The sequence below is a fragment of the Oryctolagus cuniculus genome, chromosome 7 (genome assembly GCF_051225735.1).
Source record: "Oryctolagus cuniculus isolate XC-2025 breed Fujian yellow rabbit chromosome 7, ASM5122573v1, whole genome shotgun sequence".
Taxonomy (NCBI): domain Eukaryota; kingdom Metazoa; phylum Chordata; class Mammalia; order Lagomorpha; family Leporidae; genus Oryctolagus; species Oryctolagus cuniculus.
The window spans coordinates 77,215,230-77,235,997 of NC_142873.1; the positions used below are offsets into that span (position 1 = coordinate 77,215,230).

Here is a 20,768-nt window from a genome sequence, read left to right on the forward strand (position 1 = left end):
GTTTGAGTCCCTGCTCTCTTTCTAATTCTAGCTTCCCAGTAATGCACTCCTTGGGGAACAGCAGGGAATGGCTGGAGCGCTTGGGTTCCTGCCACCCACATGGGGAGACCCAGACTGAGCTCCTAGCTCCTGGCTTTGTCCAGCCAAGCTCATGCTTTAGTGGGCATCTGGGGAGTGAACCAGAGGATAGGAGATCTCTCTCTCTCTCTCTCTCTCTCTCTCTCTTTTTCCCTCTCTGTTTTTCTCTGTGTCTCTCCTGTCTCTGTTCCTTTTTTTAAAACTTTTATTTAGTAAATATAAATTTCCGAAGTACAGTTTATGGATTACAATGGCTTTTCCCCCCATAACTTTCCTCCCACCCGCACCCCTCCCATCTCCCGCTCCATCTCCCATTCCATTCACATCAAGATTCATTTTCAATTATCTTTGTATACAGAAGATCAATTTAGTATGTATTAAGTAAAGATTTCATCAGTTTGCACCCACACAGAACATAAAGTGTAAAATACTGTTTGAGTACTAGTTATAGCATTAATTCACATTGGACAACACATTAAGGACAGAGATCCCACATGAGGAGTAAGTACATAGTGACTCCTGTTGTTGACTTAACAAATTGACACTCTTGTTTGTGGCATCAGAATTCTCCCTAGGCTCTAGTCATGAGTTTCCAAGGCTATGGAAGCCTCTTGAGTTTGCTGACTTCGATGTTATTTAGACAAGGTCATAGTCAAAGTGGAAGTTCTCTCCTCCCTTCAGAGAAAAGTACCTCCTTCTTTGATGGCCCGTTCTTTCCACTGGAATCTCACTCTCAGAGATCTTTCATTTTGGTCTTTTTTTTTTTTCTTGCCAGAGTGTCTTGGCTTTCCATGCCTAAAATACTCTCATGGGCTCTTCAGCCAGATCCGAATGCCTAAAGGGCTGATTCTGAGGCCAGAGTGCTGTTTAGGACATCTGCCATTCTATGAGTCTGCTGTGTATCCCACTTCCCATGTTGGATTGTTCTCTCCCTTTTTTATTCTATCAGTTAGTATTAGCAGACACTAGTCTTGTTTGTGTGATCCCTTTGACTCTTAGACCTATCAGTGTGATCAATTCTGAACTGAAATTAATCACTTGGACTAGTGAGATGGCATTGGTACATGCCACCTTGATGGGATTATATTGGAATCCCCTGGCAATTTCTAACTTCACCATTTGGGGCAAGTTCGATTGAGCATGTCCTAAATTGTACATCTCCTCCCTCTCTTATTCCCACTCTTATATTTAACAGTCTGTTCCTTTCAAATAAATTCATTTAAAAAAAGAAATGCAAGATGTGGTGGGGCCCTACTGGGTTAGACATCCGTGTGCACGGTGACATCTGGAAAGCACTGAAGCCCGAGTTCTGGATCATTCTGTATGGAAGTCTGTGCTAAGACTCTTGCCCAAGCAGAGGCTGAGGAGAACCCCGATGGACACGGAATCTGGTTGGTGCCATCCAGTAGGGGAGAGGCCAAGGAGGCAGAGGAGAAGGTAGTGTTTTAGGTCAATACACTACAATCCAAGTCTCACCGTGCACAGGGCCGGGATGAAGTGTGTCTGCCCTGGCCATGTTGCCAGTAAGCTCTTAACACCATTGGGCTTTCTCTCTTGATATTTTTTTTTCTTCCAGATTCGCTTTGTGGTGGAACTTGTGTGGCCTTTATCCTTATTTCTGGTCTTGATCTGGTTAAGGAACGCCAACCCTCTCTACAGCCAACACGAATGTAAGCACAGCGGGCAGCCTGGGCGAGCAGGAGGCCACACTAGCCCTGTCCTTCTGTTCAGAAAGCTCGGGGCGGGGTGGGGCAGGGGGTGAGGATTACATCTGCTTATCACCATCTCATGCCTGCAGCGTGCACAACAGAGAGGCATCAGCATTGCGCAAGTTTTAAGTCTCAGCAAACACTCTCATGTGCTTACTGGAGGATTGTACAATTATTTTTGTTTGTTTGGGTTGGTTTTTTCCTGTTCCTAACCCCTCACCCATTTGAAAGAGAATAGACAATGGATGAGTTCTTTAAAATATTTCAGAGGCTGACTTAAGGGCTGTGTCCTACGCAGTGCTGGAGAGCAGTGAGCAGGAGCCATACAGAATGATCACACTTCATAAAATATTCTTCCTTGGACCCCTAGGGGCCCTGGGGCAGGGGATGAACCTTGTGAGAGCCTCTCTGCTACTAGGGCCCTCTGGTTTCTGGGTCTCTGCCCCTGGGAGAACTGATGGAGGCCTCCAGGGCAATGCAAAGCTGCCCTCCCCTTGTTCGTGGCCTTTGCCCTCTGCTCATGAGTTTCCAGCCCCAAGTTCTCGATCAGCCACCTGTCCATCAAACTCTTGCCTTTTTACCTTGCCCCGCCCCCCCACCCCCAATGTGCTGCTTGCTCTCATGACTAACTCCTGCCTGTCTTCACTTCCTGTTTTAAAGGCCATTTTCCCAATAAAGCGATGCCCTCGGCAGGACTGTTGCCGTGGCTCCAGGGGATTTTCTGCAATGTGAACAATCCTTGTTTTCAGAGCCCCACCCCGGGAGAATCTCCTGGAACCGTGTCCAACTACAACAACTCCATGTAAGTGTTGAGGTGCCCACCATGCGGGAGAGCTGCCTGCCCCTTTGTCCTCATCCTGCGCCTGAGTGTCCGCAGGTGCACACACTTTCAGAACACGGAGCACTCCAAGAGTGGTTTTGAGGCCTGCTGAGCCTCTGAGCTCTTAGGAGCGAAGCAGGTTTCCTCCCAGGAAGATTCTATCAACAGGCAGGGCCCTTGAGGAAAACGCTTGAAAGTGGCCACACGGACATAATTTCTCTATTCTACCCCCAAGATGTGACCTGATGGCAGACCCTGCTGACATGTGTCCCCCCACCCCCGCTTCTAGATCATCTGTTACTTGGGTGGAGTCACTGTTTGAGGAAGACACCCTTACCCCTGTGAACCCAACAGGTCTCTGTTCCTTTAAAGGCCTTCGTGGCCATCTAGGACTAAGAGGACAGCAGGCAGGGAGCGCCGTGAGGGTGAATGAAATCAGGCCCACAGGGGAAGCGCACCTCGTGGGAGACAAAGACCAACCCAGCTCCTCTGCTGGAATGGCCATCAGTGCTCTCGAGCGGCAAGTGTGGGCCTGTGGCTGGAGAGTGGGGGCTCCTAACTGAGGGGCTGAAGACCACCCCAGGAAACTGTTGGGAATTAGGGTCCTCTCCTGAGAGAAACGGACACCCACACAGCATTGCATCGTGCTGATTTCAGCAACCTTGTGGGCCCCGGATTAATAGCCTCTCTCCGGCCTGGGGTCACACTTCAAGTCAAATCCCCCAGGAAGAAGTCTATCCTGGGGATTCCCTCTCCCAGCACTGGACAGAGGCCCAGGACAGGGACAGGGCTGTCCTTCACCCACTGTTCATCTTTGACAGCCCCCACCTGCAGGTCACCCCCAAGGCCTTGCCAGGGAACAGGCTTTACCTGATTTGGACAAACACAGGGCCAGGTGGAAGCTGAGATATTTGCTTGGTTGTTGTTTCTAGAGGAGCTCTGTATAAACCTCCAGGACAGCACTGCATTTAGATTTTGAAGAGCACTTGGTAGGCAGCCTCCTGCTCCCAGGCTAAGGCTGCTTTTGCCCCAGAGTGGCAGAGCTGAGTGCTTGCAACAGCAATGGCATGGTCTTCAAGCCTGCAGTGTGTACCTGTTGCTCAGAAATCTCCTAGGATAAACCTTCCTCCGTGATAGGAAAATGGGGCAAAGTCGGGAGGTGACGCTTTGGATGGGCCCACGTTGCTCCAAATGCTTTCATGCAGCTCTAGTTTATTCTAAACTTTTGGGTTCCTGAAAAGAAATGCTTACCCATCCAGACAGAACCTATGGGGTTGCAAGGAGGAGTCGGGGCCACCTTAGAGACAGCTCAGGGGAGGCCCTGGTGGAATTTATAGATGTTGTTGGGGGAGATCAAAGAGAGGGAATTGGAGAAGGGGCTCCAGACTCCAGCCAGGCATTTGAATGAGGAGAGCTGGGTTTCACACCACATCAGCGATGAAATATTGTCTATTTAAGGTTGTGATTGCAAGGCTCAGAAGGAAGCACACAACTTGGATACTGGACTTTCTCATAATGCCAAGGGCAGCAAGGCAGGCCGCAGGAGGGCCAGCTCCCTCAGCTCTCTCCTGTCTGCAAGGCCTGGCCTCCACCTCTCTCACCATTGGCCTCACCCTTGCTCCTCAACACCCAGGCTGCTGCCCAGTGTACAGCAATTCATCCTGAGCAATTAGAGGAGCATTCCTGCATATTTCAAATTCCCGGGAACAAATCTGGATGGCGTTGCTCTTTGCTCCCTAACCAATCAGCTCTGGCAGGAATGCCTGTGTGCGCGCATGGACGTGGTGTGCACACAAGGAGGAGCTTGGGGAGGAAGCACGGCTGTCAGGGCCTATTCTGACAAATGCAGCAGATCTCAGCCAGACAGGGAAGAACCTCCAATGCTATCCACCGAAATCAGCCTGTTTAAGGCTTTTCTGGACAAGAGCATGGGGCTGAGATGTGACCCAGCACCACCCACACTGGAAGACTGAGCAAATCATTCACCACCCTTGTCTGGTCTCCTGTATGTAAGGAAGGGGAAAATACTTCTTTCTCCTTTTCCCTTGGCAGTAGAATGAGGATGCATAATGCAGAAGCTAGGTCAAGTAGACAGTGTCTTTTTTTTTTTTTTTTTTTTTTTTTTTTTTTTGATAGAGTGGATAGTGAGAGAGAGAGACAGAGAGAAAGGTCTTCCTTTTGCCGTTGGCTCACCCTTCAATGGCCGCCACGGCTGGCATGCTGCAGCTGGCGCACCGCACTGATCCGATGGCAGGAGCCAGGTGCTTTTCCTGGTCTCCCATGGGGTACAGGGCCCAAGTACTTGGGCCATCCTCCACTGCCTTCCCGGGCCACAGCAGAGAGCTGGCCTGGAAGAGGGGCAACCGGGACAGAATCTGGTGCCCCGACCGGGACTAGAACCTGGTGTGCCGGCGCCGCAAGGCGGAGGATTAGCCTAGTGAGCCGCGGCGCCGGCCATTGTGTCTTTTTTTTTTTTTTTAAAGATTTATTTTATTTATTTGAAAGACACAGTTACAGAGAGAGGTAGAGACAGAGAGAAAGATCTTCCATCCACTGGTTCACTCCCCAGATGGCCGCAACAGCCGGAGCTGTGCCAATCTGAAGCCAGGAGCCAGGAGCTTCCTATAGGTCTCCCACATGGATGCAGGGGCCCAAGGGCTTGGTACATCTTTTACTGCTTTCCCAGGCCATAGCAGAGAGCTGGATCGGTAGAGGAGCAGCCGGGACTAGAACGGGTGCCCATGTGGGATGCCGGCGCTTCAGGCTAGGGCGTTAACCCACTGAGCCATAGCGCCAGCCCCAGTAGACAGTATCTTAAAACATGCCATGAGGTGCTATCATTAATATGAAAATGACAGCTGTTTCATTATAGATGAGGCTTTGTCCCTCTTTCAGCTTGGCAAGGGTGTATCGAGATTTTCAAGACCTCCTCAGGGACGCACCGGAGAGCCAGCAACTTGGCCGTGTTTGGACAGAGCTCCGCACCTTTTTCCAACTCCTGGAAACTCTGAGGACTCACCCGGAGAGAACTGCAGGTGAGCCGGGCCTCGCTGTTCCCGGGCATCCCTGGCCTCTCGCTTGTCTGAGCCATCGAGAGACTGAAGATGTTGGTGGTAAAGATGCCAGAGCAGGCAGGGAGGAACGCGGCTTCCTCCCCGCCGGTCTCCAGAGTCGGAGGTGGGGAGAAAAGGGCGCAGCCCAGGTGAGTCCAGGACAGGACGGAGAAGGCAGCGAGGCAGCACTCCAGGAAGTACAAGGTCAGGTCAAGGCTGGAAGCAGGGGAAATGGATTTGCAGGGGAAGGTAAAGGTGTGGCATAGCTTTCAGAGTCCTCAGGAGAGAGCTGACCATGCGGAAGCAACGCTGAGAGCCGCTAAGGAGCCTGGGGGCTCGGAGCCCATGCGCTGAGCGGGATGTTGGAGGCACAACCTTGTGATTTCTTTCGGTCATGGTCAGCGTCCAGGCCTGGAGGCAGAGCAGATGGGGACTGGAAGTGACTCGGGGGGGCCTGTGGGGAGGCACCAGAGGAGGTCAAGGAGGTGAGCGAGTGGCAGGCAGTGGTTGGACACAAAGCTCTGGATCCAGGGTGCATAAGGATGGCTCAGAAGCCAGCAGCATTGCCAGGGCCTGGGGCAGGGGGGATGGCAAAGCCAGAGGCAGAAAGTGAAATATGCACATTCTGGGGTCTGAAGGCAGCAGGATGGGTAAGATGAGGCCGTGGTGCAGCGGAGGGGAGGGTACGTGAGGAGGAGGGGGAGAAGGGAAGGGGAGGCCAGGCCTGGGCCACCACACAGACACTGAGGTTGTACAGGACGGTGACAGGACCTGGGCGCCCACGTAGGGAGGAGAGCCATATCGGGTGAGGCACAGCGAGGAGGGAGGACGAGGGGCCCCCGCTCTCATGCGTCTCTACCTCGGGAGAAACAAGAAACAACAAAAATCAGTGACAGCAATGCCAACATGTTTTAAGATGTGTTTACTTATTTTGGAAGTCAGAGTTACAGAGAGAACAGGAGAGACAGAGAAAGGTGTTCCACCCACTGGTTCACTCCCCAGGCAGCAGCAACGGCCAGGGCTGGGCCAGGCCGAAGCCAGGAGCCAGGAGCTTCATCCAGGTCTCCCACATGAGTGCAAGGGCACAAACACTTGGCATCTTCTGCTGCTTTTCTCAGGCCATCAGTAGGGAGCTGGCTCGGAAGTGGAGCAGTTGGGACACGAACAAGTGCCCACATAGGACACTGCCATCCCAGGTGGTGGCTTTACTTGCTGTGCCACAATGCCGGCTCCCCACATGTCTTTTTTTATGATTTATTTATTTATTTGAAAGGCAGAGTTACAGAGAGGCAGAGGTAGAGGCAGAGAGAGAGGTCTTCCATCTTCTGGCTTATTCCCCATATGGCTGCAATGGCCAGAGCTGTGCTGATCCAAAGCCAGGAGCTTCCTCCAGGTCTCCCACACGGGTGCAGGGGCTCAAGGACCTGGGCCATCTTCCACTGCTTTCCCAGGCCATAGCAGAGAACTGGATCGGAAGTGGAACAGCCAGGATTTGAACCAGCGCCCACATGGAATGCCGACACTGCAGACAGCAGCTTACCCTATGCCACAGCACCGCGCCCACCAAGTGTCTTTTTAAAATGTTAATGGGTGTGGCACGCATGTCGTGTCTGTTGCGGGCACCTCTGCAGTGGCTGGAGCCACTGGATGTGGCAGCTAGAACCCCTTCCCTGAGAGGGAAAGGACTGGCAGGGATCCAGGGGCTGCTGCAGTCTCACAGGTAGAGGGTGCATTGGAGAGAGGGCTGCCAGTGCGGGAAGACTGTCCGGGAGCGGGGCTCAGAGATTGCAAGCACTGCATTTTGGAGCTGCACGGAGACGCACGCTCCTAGGTTTGGGGCAGGGGCGGAGGTGCCTAAGGCTGAGCATTCAGGACAACAGGTATGAGGAAGGGGTCTACCAAGGGAACGGGCTACAGCTGCTCTGGATTCCCAGAGGCAAGGTGGGAGAGTGGCATCTGTCAGCCCTGGGGCCTTGCAGACCTGTGAGCCAGGCGCTGGGCTGGCCTCTGGGAATGCAGAGGTGAGAGGAGCCGAGCGAGCCAGTGAGAGAGCCACTGCCTTCTGAAGGCACCGGGCAGACATGGACAGAGATGCACGGACAGGCACCGACCATGTGGGGCAGGGAGGAAGCAGGGGCAGCCTGCAGGGAAATGCTGAATCCAGCACAGTGGGAAAGGGCAGGGTCGGCTCAGCTTGGTGCTGCCTCTTCATGACAGCCACAGCATTTCCAACACAGCGGAGCACGTACTTATTGTGTTCTGTTCCGCAAGCCGGATGGCAAGCACTCCGTTCTTTACTGCTCTGGATGGAAGAGTTTATTTCAGTTAGCTCCTGTTGGAAGGGCCTTAGCATTTTCATAGAGAACGTGTGTGTGTGTGTGTGTGTGTGTGTGTGTGTGTACACCAACCAGAAAGTGTTTTCCCCAAGACAGATTCGGAGATGCCTCCAAGTCCAGTGGGGTCAGGGAGGCGGCAGACATTCCTAGGCCACTGTCTGAGCGGCAAGTTGAGTTTGGCTCGGGGAGGTATCAGGGGAGTGATTCCAAACCACAGTTTCTGTGTGGTTTTTATAATGAGTATATGAGAACCAAGATTACTACTGCCTAACCCCAAATCAGGCCTGCTTCTGAACTGGCAGTAAGTGAGGGCTTCAGAATGTTCGTGGAAAATGTGTATCATGAAAAAAACCACGCATGGATTTCAAAAAACGTCTACTCCAAAATAAGCTTATCTTTCAATTCTGTTTTTCCATGGACTCTGTGAGGTGCTTGTACACAGGTGGCTGCTTCTACAGGTCTCAGGCCAATGGGAGCATTTCAGAAAGGAGAGCAGGCCTGGGAGAAAGGCTCAGGGAGACCACCCCAGGCTCCCCTAGGGCTGGGGACAGAGACCCTGGCCTTGGTGGCCACGAGAGAGGACAGGAGTCCACGCCCACCTAAGGGACATGGTTTCTGCAGGAATTCCGGGCTGGGGCTATTTCAGTGCAGGAGTCGCCAGGGAACGCAGGCTCTAGCGCCCTGCACACTGTGGAGGGTGGTCGGCGCCCTGCGCGCTCTGGAGGGTGGCCAGCCTGGGTGTGCTGGGGCCCGCGGGTCCCCTCACCTGGGAAAGTATGCAGCGGTGACCCAGGCAGCTGTTGCATTTCAGAGCAAACCTGTAGTGCGACATTCTCAGCAGGGGATTAATGGCCAAAGAGCAGCCCCCCCCCCCCCCACTGTCCTGCCCCCAGAAAGCTCCATGGGTTCTCAGCTTTAAACACCCTCAACCATCCCTCCACCCCCACCCCCGCCCCTAATCTTCCCAAGGAAGAGAACAAGAAGAACCGCATTTTAAACTAAATTTATTTTTCTTTCCTCGGGCCGCCAGTTCACATTTCTCCCTCAGGAGCTGTGGTGAAGCTTCTGTCTGTCTGGTATCGGCCGCCTCTCACACTCGGGCCCCCAGCGCTGACCCGCCAGGGCAGCCCTGAGCCCTCCTGCTGCGTGTGTGCTGAACCGGCACGCACCTGCCTCTACCACCCCCAGCCCCCGCCCCCAGGGGGCTCGGGCCCAGGCACCCTACATGCTGTGTGCACAGCAACTCCCCCATGGCCCCTCCTTCTGCCCCTTCTCCCCCGCAAGACGTGCAGAGGAGAGGCCGGGTGAGGGAGTTCAAGAATGGTGGCGAGACACACGGTCCCATGGGGTCCTGCCTCTCAGGTGAAGACAACCGGTGTTTACTGAGAGCGGCCTGTCAGTCAGCAGGCTTTCATCCAGGCCCTGATGGTGTCAGGCTCTGGGGCTGGCTGGCAGAGTGCGCCCAGCATTGCCGGGCATGGAGAAAGGGGTGACAAAAGCCAGATCCAGAGGCCCTGGCCTCAGGAGGTCTAGAGTGTGTGTGTGCATGCTTTGTGTGTGTGCATGCTTGTGGGTATGTGCCTGTGTGGTGTGCTTGTCTGTGTGTGTATGTGTGTGTACATGCTTATGGGTGTGCATGTGTGCATATGTGCATGTGTGCCTGTGTAGTGTGCTTGTGTGTGTGTGCTTATGTGTGTGAGTGTGCATGCTTGTGTGTATGCATATGTGGTGTGCTTGTCTGTGTGTGTGCATGCTTATGGGTGTGCATGTGTGCCTGTGTGGTGTGCTTGTTTGTGTGTGTGTGCTTGTGTGTGTGAGTGTGCCTGTGTGGTGTGCTTGTCTGTGTGTATGTGTGTGTGCATGCTTTGTGTATGTGCCTGTGTACATGTGTGGTGTGCTTGTTTGTGTGTGTGTGCTTGTGTGTATGAGTGTGCCTGTGTGGTGTGCTTGTCTGTGTGTGTATGTGAGTGTGCATGCTTGTGTGTATGTGCCCGTGTGGTGTGCTTGTCTGTGTCTGTGTGTGTGTGCACTCACGTGCACTGGACAGTGTTGCTGGAAAGATGACATTGGTGAAGAACAACCAGGCAGGAGGAAAGGCAGAAGAGCCGGGTGCAGAGGGTGACAGGACTTGTGGGAAGGCGCGAGCACAGAGCAGCCCAGCCCTCCCAGAGCCCTTGGCCTTGCTTGCGGCCCCTGCCCAGCTTCCCTCCAAGCCTCTGGACTTGCTCCGTGCAAGGGGGAGTGATGCTGGGCTACCCCACTGGCCCCGTCTCCCTGGCACGCACCATGCCAAGAGGCCTTTGTGTGCCGGACACTCGGGCAGGCCTGTAGGGGGGCCCCAGGTCCCATCCAGAGGAGAGGAGCCACGCTGAGCCGGCCGGGCTCTGCACTGGAGCGGTCACAGTCCACAGATGGGGAGCAAGGCTGTCAGGCCCTGGGGCAGGCTTGTTGGCTGCCTGGCAAGGGGCAAACACAGTATGGGAGAGGGCTGGATGCCGGGCAGTAGCGGCCAGGACACACAGGGACATGTGATGACAAGAGTGAGTTAGCCAGGGAGGACTCGGGAAGTAGACAGGCATTTTCACACAACCCAGAGCTTCCGCTTTGCATCGAAACGGCTTCGCAGAGATCTAGGCCTGCAACACTCTGGCCAGCACCTCGGGAAGCACAGCAGGGGCCCTGGAGGCTGGCAGAGGAGGCAAGGGCTGATGTGACTCTCCCCCAGTGCAATCAGCAAGAGCAAGCTCCCTCTTCGGCAGGGGGCTAAGTGTGTCACATCCCTGCTGCTGTGTCACCCCCACACTGCTCTGGAAGGCCAGTATGGGAGGTGCAGACACAGAGAGGGGTGCAGTCCCCAGGGCGCCATTGACGTTGGGGCAGACCCTTCTTTGTTTGTGGTGGGAGGGCTGTCCCGAGCCTGGTGGGATGTTTAGCAGCATCCCTGGCCTCAAGCCCCCAGCACCTCCCCAATGAGAACAACGAAAATGCCTCCCCAGGTATTGCCAAGTATTCTCATGGGGACACAATTGCCCTGCTCCGGCCCCTCCACCCTGACCCTGTGAAAAGCCACTGTCTGAGGCCAACCCCACAAGGCATTCTGAGATAGCCCCTTGCTCAGGCCAACTGTCCCATTGTCCATGCCTTCCTGTTCAAGCGTGCCCAGCTGTTTCTGCAGTAAATGCTCTCACTGTGGGTTGCAGTACTTGCAATGGACCTGCCCCAGGGCCCCCCAGACAGCACAGGTCAAGTTAGAAATGCTCCAGTCGACTCCAGCGCTCCTCCCATTTGTGTGACCCACGTCCCCTTCAGCACCCTGCCCTTTCTCTCCTTGACGCACAGGAAGAGGAATACGAGTTCGGGAGATCCTGAAAGACGAAGAGATCCTGGTGCTATTTCTCAAGAGAAACATTGGCCTGTCTGACTCGGTGGTCCACCTTCTGGTCAATTCCCAAGTCCGCCCGGAGCAGGTAGGAGGGGACAGCAGCATCAGTGGGTGGTCCCTGGAGGGCAGGGGTGAGCACCGCACCCGGGAACATACCAGAGGTCTTGGCGGGTTTTTCCTTCTTGCTTTCATATTTGGAATCCATGACCCATGCCCATGTTCAGAAAAAATACCAGGGGATCATTGAGACAGTGCGTGTCCACTCAGAGGACCCAAGCAGCATAGATCCTGGCAACACCGGAAACCCCCGTGATTTTCACGGCTGGAAGGACCCCGGGGGATCGTGTGGCTCTGCCTCCTCTGTACATTTGAGGACATCGAGGCCAGCCCTTCATTAACCAAATATGTAAGGGCTGCTGTGGGTTCTGCAAGGCAGCGTGAACAAGACAGGCACAGCCTCTGGTTCCAGGGGCTTCCATTCCAGCCGACAGAGGGGCAGCAGGCTACGATCCCCCAAGCAGGGACTCCACTGTGTGTGCCCCAGATGTCAGGAGCGGGTGGGACACTGTGGGCTTTGGGCCTTGCAGAGGAGGTGGGGCAGGGCAGGCCTGACAGGAGAAGGCAGCCAAGCCTACGGCTGGGGGAGGGTCCTGGCCTGACAAGTTGGCAGTGGGGGCTGAGGGCGCCTCCCAGGTTACAGGATCTGGGAACAGCAGCAGGGGAGCTGGCCTCTGCTTCCTTCCTGGCGCCCGGCAGACGCCTTCTCCCGTGTCCCTGGTACATTTCTGACCTCTGCCCCCCACCCCGATATTCATTTGTCCATGTAAATCATCTGTATCCATACAGAGCATTGTCACCATGAACGCCTGACTTACGCATCTGCTAGCTGTTTTATTCCTCACAGTAGTCCCGAGATGGGTCGAAGAGTTGGGGAAACTGAGGCAGCTGGTGATGGCATTATTCTGTGCCCAGCGATAGAGCTAGAAATCACGAGTCAGCAAAGAATCCAGGTCGCCTCACTGCCGACCCGGCTCAGAGGTTCTCAGAATCCGGGGGCAGCAGTGTCGGCAGCAGCCGGGAGCTCTCCAAAAATGTGCATTCTCAGGCCCAGCCCCAGACCAGCTGGGTCCAAAGCTCTGGGTTTTTAATTAATTAATTATTTTTACTGAAGACACAGCGATAGGGATCTCTCCATCCCCTGGTTCACTCTCCAGATGCCCCAACAGCCAGGGCTGGGCCAGGCCAAAGCCAGGAGCTGGGAACTCAATAATCCTGGGGTCTCCCCTGAGAGTGGCAGAGACCCAAGCACTTGAATCATCACCTGTTGTCTCTCAGGGTGTGCACTAGCAGGAAGCTGGAATGGAGAGCGGAACCAGGGCTTGAACCCAGGCACTCCTGGTGGGGAATGCAGGCATCCCAAGCGTCGGCTCTGTGTGTTAACAAGCCCTCCAGGTGATCCTGACTGGCCTGGGGTTGGCAGCCTCCACTGTTTGGGGCTCCTGGGTCCGGGCCCAGCATCCTGGCTGTCGGACTCTGAGTGTGCGGAACACAGGGAGAAAGCAAGCTGGGCAGGGGCCCACAGATACCCTTCCCACTCTCCTCCTGGCCTCTGCTCCTCCTCCACACTCCAGGGGAGACCCACACATGGACAGAATTGAGGGCCTGTGTCAGTCCTGAGATACAGGCCAGCCCCGCGTGCCATCTGAGCCCAGCGGAGGCGGGAGGAGGACTCACGTGGGGACTTTGCACAGTGGTTCCCTGCACTGCAGCGAAGGAGCCTGTGCCTGCTCTCCTGGCTTCTCAGACTCTGAGGTTTCACCGAAACTGGACGAGGGGCCCTGCCAGGGGCACGGTGCGGGGGGGGGGGCAGGAAGGCAGTTCCCGGCAAGGCCCTGCCCAGCTCCCCGTCCACCCACCCCGAGGGGATTGGAGGGGAGGTGTCGGCGGCGGCACTGATCACTCATTTTCCCCTTGGCTTTCTCTTCGGCTCATAAAACATAGGTCCCGGCAGTGACTTCCAGTCGGTAATAAAAGGGCGCTGGAGATAAGGGCAGGAATGCGGGGGAAATTTCTTCCTAGTTCCTGCTGAGGTGACAAGTGCTTCTCTCACAGCCGGCTTCTGCCCAGCACCCTGCCTCTGCGTGTTGCCCTCTGACTCCTCATCAGCCGTCCGCCAGGGCTCTGATCCTGATGGCGCTGGTTCCCTGGGAACCATGCTCTCTCTGCGCTGTCCAGCCAGGAAACGCACAGCTGTGCCATCCAGCATCCTTGTTAAACCTGGCACAAGTGTGCCTGACCTCGGGGCTCCATACCATGGTCCTTTCTGCTGGTGCCTCAGCACAGCTCCCCCAGGGGAGTCCCGCCCCCTCTCTCCTAGGGAACCATCAGCCGAGGCTGGTGGTACAGCTCTCTGGCTTGTCCCCGCCTCACACCAGCCCTGGAAACGCCTGGATGTGGTGCAAGGCCTGTAAACCCTCTTTTCTTTGCCCTGCCCCTCTTCCCTACCTGCCAAAGAGCTCAGAGGTAGTGGTTAAGCTCAGGCTTCGAACTCCAGCAAGACCACACACTTAGCTGTGTGACCTCGGGCAGGTTCATTAACCTCTCTGTGCCTGTTTCCCCACTTGTGAAATGGAAATCATACAAGCACCTATCATGTCCCTTGGACTAAAATAATTCATGTACGCAAAACACACAGAGCAGTGCCTGGCCCCCAGCAAGTGTTCAGTCAGTGCTCCTTGTCTACTCACTCTGCTAAACACTCTGGCCTCAGTGCCCACCGGGCACTGGTCAGGCTGTTTGGGTGCCTGCATTTCTAGCCAGCTGGTGAGCTCTGTGGTGGATGGGACTCTGCCTTGGTGCCACCACCCTCATCCTGGCATGTGGGGAGGGCGGTGATCGGGCGCTGAATGGACACATAGCAGCGTGAGAGGCTGAGACAGGGACCGATTTTCTCCAGTCCCCCAGCCCCTCCCCTGGAGCATGAGGTGCTTGGTGTCCCTCACACCCCCCCCCCACCACCAAGCTCTTTCAGCTGCTAGGATTAGAGGTGAGGGTGGAGATCTGGTTGGGGCTAAGAAGTGAGATGTAGACAAAAGACGGAGGTCATGTTGGAGCCCGCAGCCAGCCCCAGCCCGTGAGCTTGCAGGATGCACACCAAGCCCCAGCAGCCAGCAATTTGCTTAGGACCAGCCTGCCTGGTACAGTTGAACAGTTCCCACGCCAGGGTGGTAGAGCCTGGGCCTGCGTGGCTGTCCAGCCCAGACAGCCCTGCGATCGGAAGCCACAGGAAGACTGCAGTGCCCGGGGAGTCTTGGGAATTTGGTGATGGCACTCAGGGTCTTGTCCACTGCAGCAGCCCAGTGGCTGCGCCGGTGCCCAAGGGTCCCTGAGCAGGATGAGGGCCCCTCTTACCACCTTAGCCTCCAGAATTCATCCTGGGGATGGTGCCCAGCGTCACTGGCGGGCGCTCCCTGGGAGCTGTGGGGCACAGGCAGGGCAAGGGCAGGGCACGGGATCTCCAGATAAACAAGGATGCTTCATGACATCTGAACTTCAGACTCACAAGTAATTTTTCAACTCAGTTGGGTCCCATTTAGACCTTCTGGGGGGACATACTTGTACTAAAAAACAACTCATAGTTTATCTGAAATTCAAATTTTACTGAGTGTAAAAATTGTACTATTCCTACTCTAAGTCTGATGAGAAAGGCAAGAAGGGGTGGGTCATTTGCCATCGCTACAGGTGGTTTCTGGCTGCTCCTCCCCCTCGGCTTCAGAAAGAAGGGCTTGCTGGCAGCTTCGTATTGTGCACGAAGAGCCTCTCTCAGATTTTTTTTTTTTTTTTTTTTTTTGACAGGCAGAGTGGACAGCAAGAGAGAGAGACAGAGAGAAAGGTCCTCCTTTTGCTGTTGGTTCACCCTCCAATGGCTGCCGCGGCTGGCGCTCCACGGCCAGCGCACTGCGCTGATCCGAAGACAGGAGCCAGGCGCTTATCCTGGTCTCCCATGGGGTGCAGGGCCCAAGCACTTGGGCCATCCTCCACTGCACTCCCTGGCCACAGCAGAGAGCTGGCCTGGAAGAGGGGCAACCGGGACAGAATCCGGCGCCCCGACCGGGACTAGAACCCAGTGTGCTGGCGCCGCTAGGCGGAGGATTAGCCTAGTGAGCCGTGGCACCGGCCCCTCCCTCAGATTTTTAAGCAGCTCTTGGGGCAGGCACTGTGGTGCAGCAGAATAAGCCGGCCACCTATGGCTCCCGCCTCCCATAATGGAGTGCCAGATGGACCCAGCTCCCTGCTGATGCACCCTGGGGGCAGCAGATAATGGCATCCATGTGGGAGACTGGGATGGAGTTCCTGACTCCTGGTTTCAGCTGGGCCCAGCTCCAGCTGTTTTGGACATGTGGGGAGTGAACCAGCAGATGGAAGATCTGCCTCTCAGGTCGACGGGAAAATAAACATTGAAAAATAAAATAAAATAAATGGCCGTGTGATAAAGTGAAGCAGGCTGGGAGCGGTGTGTGGATTTCCTGAGTCGGCTCTAGCAAATGACCACAAACACAGTGGCTAAAAAACGTACTGCTTATGATCTCGTGGTTCGGAGACCAGAAGTCTAGCAGGCCAAAAGCCAGGACAGCCGCCATCCCTTGTGGGGAGTCTGGAGGGAAATCGGCTTTCTGGCACTTGCCAGCTCCCAGGCCGGCCATGGTCAAGTCCTTCTCACATCGCGTTCCTCAGACGTGGCTTTTTCTGTCTCCCTCTTCCACAGGTTTCAAGGACCCTGTGATTACATGGGGCCCACCTGACCACCCAGAACAATCTGCTTGTTTTAAAAGCAGCTAATTCGCAGCCTCCATTCCCTCTGCCACGTCTCAGAACGCACCCCAGGTTCTGTGGGTTAGCTGGCGGCATCTCTCGGGGCGGGGGTGGAGCCAGGGTTCTCAGGGTCGCTTCTCCTCCCTGCAGTTTGCTCATGGAGTCCCGGACCTGGCGCTGAAGGACATCGCCTGCAGCGAGGCCCTCCTGGACCGCTTCCTCATCTTCAGCCAGCGACGTGGGGCGCAGACCGTGCGTGGTGCCCTGTGCTCCCTCTCCCAGGGCACCCTGCAGTGGATGGAGGACACCCTCTATGCCAACGTGGACTTCTTCAAGCTCTTCCGCGTGGTAAGCGGTGGGGCTGGCTGCTCGGCCCTCGGAAGGTGATTCGGGGGCACTCATGAGCCCATGCTGTGTCTGGGACTGTGGCTTGGGGACCTGGGAGTCACTGCAGGTCCACCGCTAGGTGTGTGGTTGTGGCAGGTTTGTGTCTGCTCCAGGTGGAACCCGTGCTCCCCACTGCCCCCAGCAGGGTGGCCGATAAAGGAGCTCACCTGCAGTTTCCCAGCCAGGTGATGGCGGGCAAGACGTTTAACCATTTTGTCCCATCGCTCGTCTGAATGATGATTATGGTGTGTGGTAGTAGGAAAGGGATTTTTCCACAAGTGACGGCTTTTATCCTCCTTCTTTGGACTCTGATCCTGACCCCAAATGTTGCTGCTGTTTCACAATAGAATAAAAAAAAAAAGTCATCATCTCAACAATGTAGACAGACAGCCCTGACCTAGCTCACCCTATTCCCAGACAGACGGCACAGGACCTGATCAGCCCCCCTCCTTTGCTGCCAGGGGACGATGAGGAGGAATTCTACAAGGGAGGTACGGGGCAGAGGCTCTCAGGTTGCAGAGTGCATGAAAGTTACCAGGGAAGTTGGTAAAAGATGCAAGTTCCGAATTCCCAGCCCCAGAGACCCTGCAGGAGGAGAGCTGGGCTCGGCCGGAATGCGCCGTTGGCTTAGGGGATCCTGGTGGCGGTGCCCAGAGGTCCCACGGTCAGAACCGCCCACACCTGGTATCCTTCCACGGGGACACGTCACGTATGTCTAGCCTTGAAGGGTATACTGTGCTGCTTTGGTGTCTTTTAAATTTCTGGAGCTGTTGTGGGGCACATCACTCACTAAGAACTTAAACGAGGAAATTGTGTTTTATGTTTTTTCTCCTTGGCTCTCTCAAGTCCCAGAAAGCCCACTGTGCTGTTCTGAAATCAAAGCAAGCTGTGCGCTTTTCAAAATGAAACAGACTAAAAGACCCCACCCTTGCTAGGAGAGTGTGCCCTTCAGGCCTCTGTAAGGTGACTTCCCCTGGGCACGGGGCTCCAGAGCAGGTGAGAGCGCTCAGGACCTGGGGACTCCGACACGCGGACGCTCCCCGCACTGACTGCCGGAGAACAGAAGCCTCGCTGCCTATTGCCCTGCCCAGAGTTTCCAACAGAGCCGGCCCGAGTTCACACACACACACTCCTTGGTTTGTTTTCAGAGGCAGACAGAGGAGGGTAAGAGGACAAGGAGCCCTTATTCCGAGCAGCTGACCCTAGCACGGCCCAGAGAAGGAGCTGCCGAGGCTCCGTGTCCGGGCAGTAGTGCCTGCTACTACGATGTCTGTGTGCCTGGCCTTTGCGGGCAGGTCTCAGGCCACCAGGGCGCCTGGGACATGCAATCGTCCTGTCACTAAGAAGGATTGGGCCTAACTTCTCTTCTTGAAGCACCTTGGCCATTGATGTAGGGAAATGTCCCGCGGGGGGCCTGACCCAGAACCCTGGACGTAAGAGGATAAAAGGGCACTGGGAGAAACTTTCCATTCGTGACCGGACGCTAAGCTCAGGCCGCTGACAGTGTTTACTTGTCAGACCAGAATGTCTGTCCTTCTGCCCTGACCTTGCTGCCCTGGCAAGTGCTCAGGTTCAGAAAGCAGAGCCCAGTGCTGACCAGTTGCCCTCAGCGACCTGGGAGAGGGTCCTGTGTGCTCGCTTGCTGCTCACAGCACCTGCCGGAAGCCAGACACTGAGCTGAGGCCCCGGCTGCAACCCAGCCGCAGGCAACACAGGGACCGGACACAAGCAAACAGGCCACTTCACAGCAGGGAGGCCTGGGGAGACCAGCAGCACCTGCCCCTAGGACAGCCCCTCCCAGGCTTGGGCTGCACCTTGAACCTCAGATGAGCTTTGAGAAACCACCAGTGCCTGCACCCACGCCCAGACATTCTGACTCAGTTGGCTCAGGGTGCAGCCCAGATCTCAGTCATTTTTTTTTTTTTTAAGATTTATTTATTTAAGCCGGCGCCGTGGCTCAATAGGCTAATCCTCCACCTTGCGGCGCCGGCACACCGGGTTCTAGTCCCGGTTGGGGCGCCGGATTCTGTCCCGGTTGCCCCTCTTCCAGGCCAGCTCTCTGCTATGGCCAGGGAGTGCAGTGGAGGATGGCCCAGGTGCTTGGGCCCTGCACCCCATGGGAGACCAGGAAAAAGCACCTGGCTCCTGGCTCCTGCCAGGATCAGCGCGGTGCGCCGGCTGCAGCGGCGGCCATTGGAGGGTGAACCAACGGCAAAAGGAAGACCTTTCTCTCTCTGTCTCTCTCTCTCACTGTCCACTCTGCCTGTCAAAAAAAAAAAAAAAAAAAAAAAAAGATTTATTTATTTAAAAGGCAGAATTAGATCTTCCATCCACTGGTTCATTCCCCCAATGGCCACAATGGCCTGGGCTGGGCTGGACCAGGCCAAAGCCAGAAGCCAGGAGCTCCATCCAGGTCTCCCAGATGGGTACAGCATCTTTCGCTGCCTCCCCGGGCACATCAGCAGACAGCTGGCTAGGAAATAGAGCAGCAGGAACTCGAGCCGCACCCATATGGAATACTGGCTTCGCAGACAGCGGCTTAACCTGCTATACCACAATGCCTGCCCCTGGACGTCAGTATGTTTTAAAGCTTCCCAGATAATTCCAAAGACCAGCCAAGGCTGAGAATCACTGACGTGGAGCCTAGGAGTTTGACTTATCAACTTCTGTAGGCCAAGCATGATAGCGGCAGTACCCCAAATGCTTCTGAGGCTTCAAGGCGCTGATCACCCCTAAGATGGAAGTGCTGTATAGACACGTCCTCCCTCCAGTTCTCTTACAAAGCCAGCACGCTTCAGAGCCTGGATGGACGTAAGGAAGAAGCCCAGGTGGGAAGTGGCCCCCCGGCTGTCCTGTCCTCTGCTCGGGCTCTGGGGTTGGGGGAGCCCTGGCCGCAGGATACCCAGGTCTGATTTTCTGGTGCCTTGGCAGTGTGCTTCTCCCCTCGACAAATGCATAGAGCAGCTGAACAATTTAAAAAAAAAAATTGACTAATAAAGGAATCAAAAAGAAATTACAGGCATTAAGATGGGATTTGGCTTTTATTGCTCCCGAACCCAGGCTATCAGTAGTGTTCTTTGAAAAAAATGACCTTGAGGCAGGCCAGGACAGACCCCCTGATCCTCAGAGGAGGCTGGGCCAAGCAGGGCCGCTCTGAGGCGGGAAAGACCTCCTGGGCCGGGCTGTTGTTGCAGCTGCTTTGGCGGGCAGCCACACTCAGCTCTGGTGTGGGAATGCTGGCCTCTGCGCCGGGCCTTCCTCATGCGCACGTAGGCCAGTGTATAAATAAGGTTTTATTAAATGCACGCCAGTTCTCATTAACCAAGAGGGAGAAATGTTAGTAAACCACTGTGATGGCACCTGCCCCTGTTGTGGAAGGAGCCAGGGTGTGGGGGAGGAAAGTGGGGGGTGCAACCTTGAGACCCTGCAACCCATGGAGCCCAGCGATTAGGGAGGTGGGGGCGGGGGTCCTAGGGCCAGCACCAGCTGGGACCAGCTGTGTTTTCCCCTGGTCCCTTGGAGATCCCAGTGAGTGTTGTCATCCTCCAACAATGCAAATGTGGCACCCATGGCTGCGTGCACACTCACACACTCACATGTTCTTGCACATGGCACAGGCAAACTGGTGACCCAGAGGGGCTGGGCAAACAAGACACCAGGTGCCTGGATTTTCCTGAATGAGATGTAGCTTCTCACTTTCACCGGGTTGAGACGGCTCCAAGGAGTTCCTCTTTCCTTGCCCTTTCCCACCTTTCCCAGCTGGAAACCCAGCAGCCCAGACCTGGGCCCCAGGTGTCACCTCTGCCAGTACCACCCGAAAGGGTTTGCACCTCGTAAAAAGCCTCGGGGCCAGTTGCAGGTGAGGGGTTGGGACGAGTCCCATCTGATTTGGCCCCAGCCCGCCTGCCCCTGCTCCTCCCGCTCCCCCTCCCCCTCCCCCGAGGGCCTTCCTGTTTTCCCTCTGACTCTGTGTGCAGCTTTGAAATCTTGCTGAGAAGCAAATCTGTCCCTTCTGCTTTGAATGTTTATTTGTGGAAGTTCAGCAGGGGGACCGAGGGGGGTGCCAAGACCAGCCACGCTGCTGGGAAAGTGCAGTCACCCCCCCTCCCCACCATGGGCCTGGGTTGAGGGGCTCCGCACACCCATGCTCGCGCCCACACCCATGCCCACATTTGGCTCCAGCTCACTTTG

At 55.5% G+C, this 20,768-nt stretch overlaps 1 protein-coding gene across 2 annotated transcripts in view; it reads left to right on the forward strand.

Moving 5' to 3' along the window:
• Positions 1-20,768, forward strand: part of ABCA4 (ATP binding cassette subfamily A member 4) — a 137,859-nt gene that overhangs the window by 7,812 nt on the left and 109,279 nt on the right. For both annotated transcript variants that reach the window (XR_016210884.1, XM_051857469.3), the window contains exons 2-6: positions 1,655-1,748; positions 2,448-2,589; positions 5,503-5,642; positions 11,336-11,463; positions 16,341-16,538. Coding sequence is in view for 1 of the 2 variants with exons in the window: in XM_051857469.3 (XP_051713429.3) it covers positions 1,655-1,748; positions 2,448-2,589; positions 5,503-5,642; positions 11,336-11,463; positions 16,341-16,538 (702 nt within the window). In the remaining variant the exon portion in view is untranslated. The remainder of the gene's footprint in view (positions 1-1,654; positions 1,749-2,447; positions 2,590-5,502; positions 5,643-11,335; positions 11,464-16,340; positions 16,539-20,768) is intronic.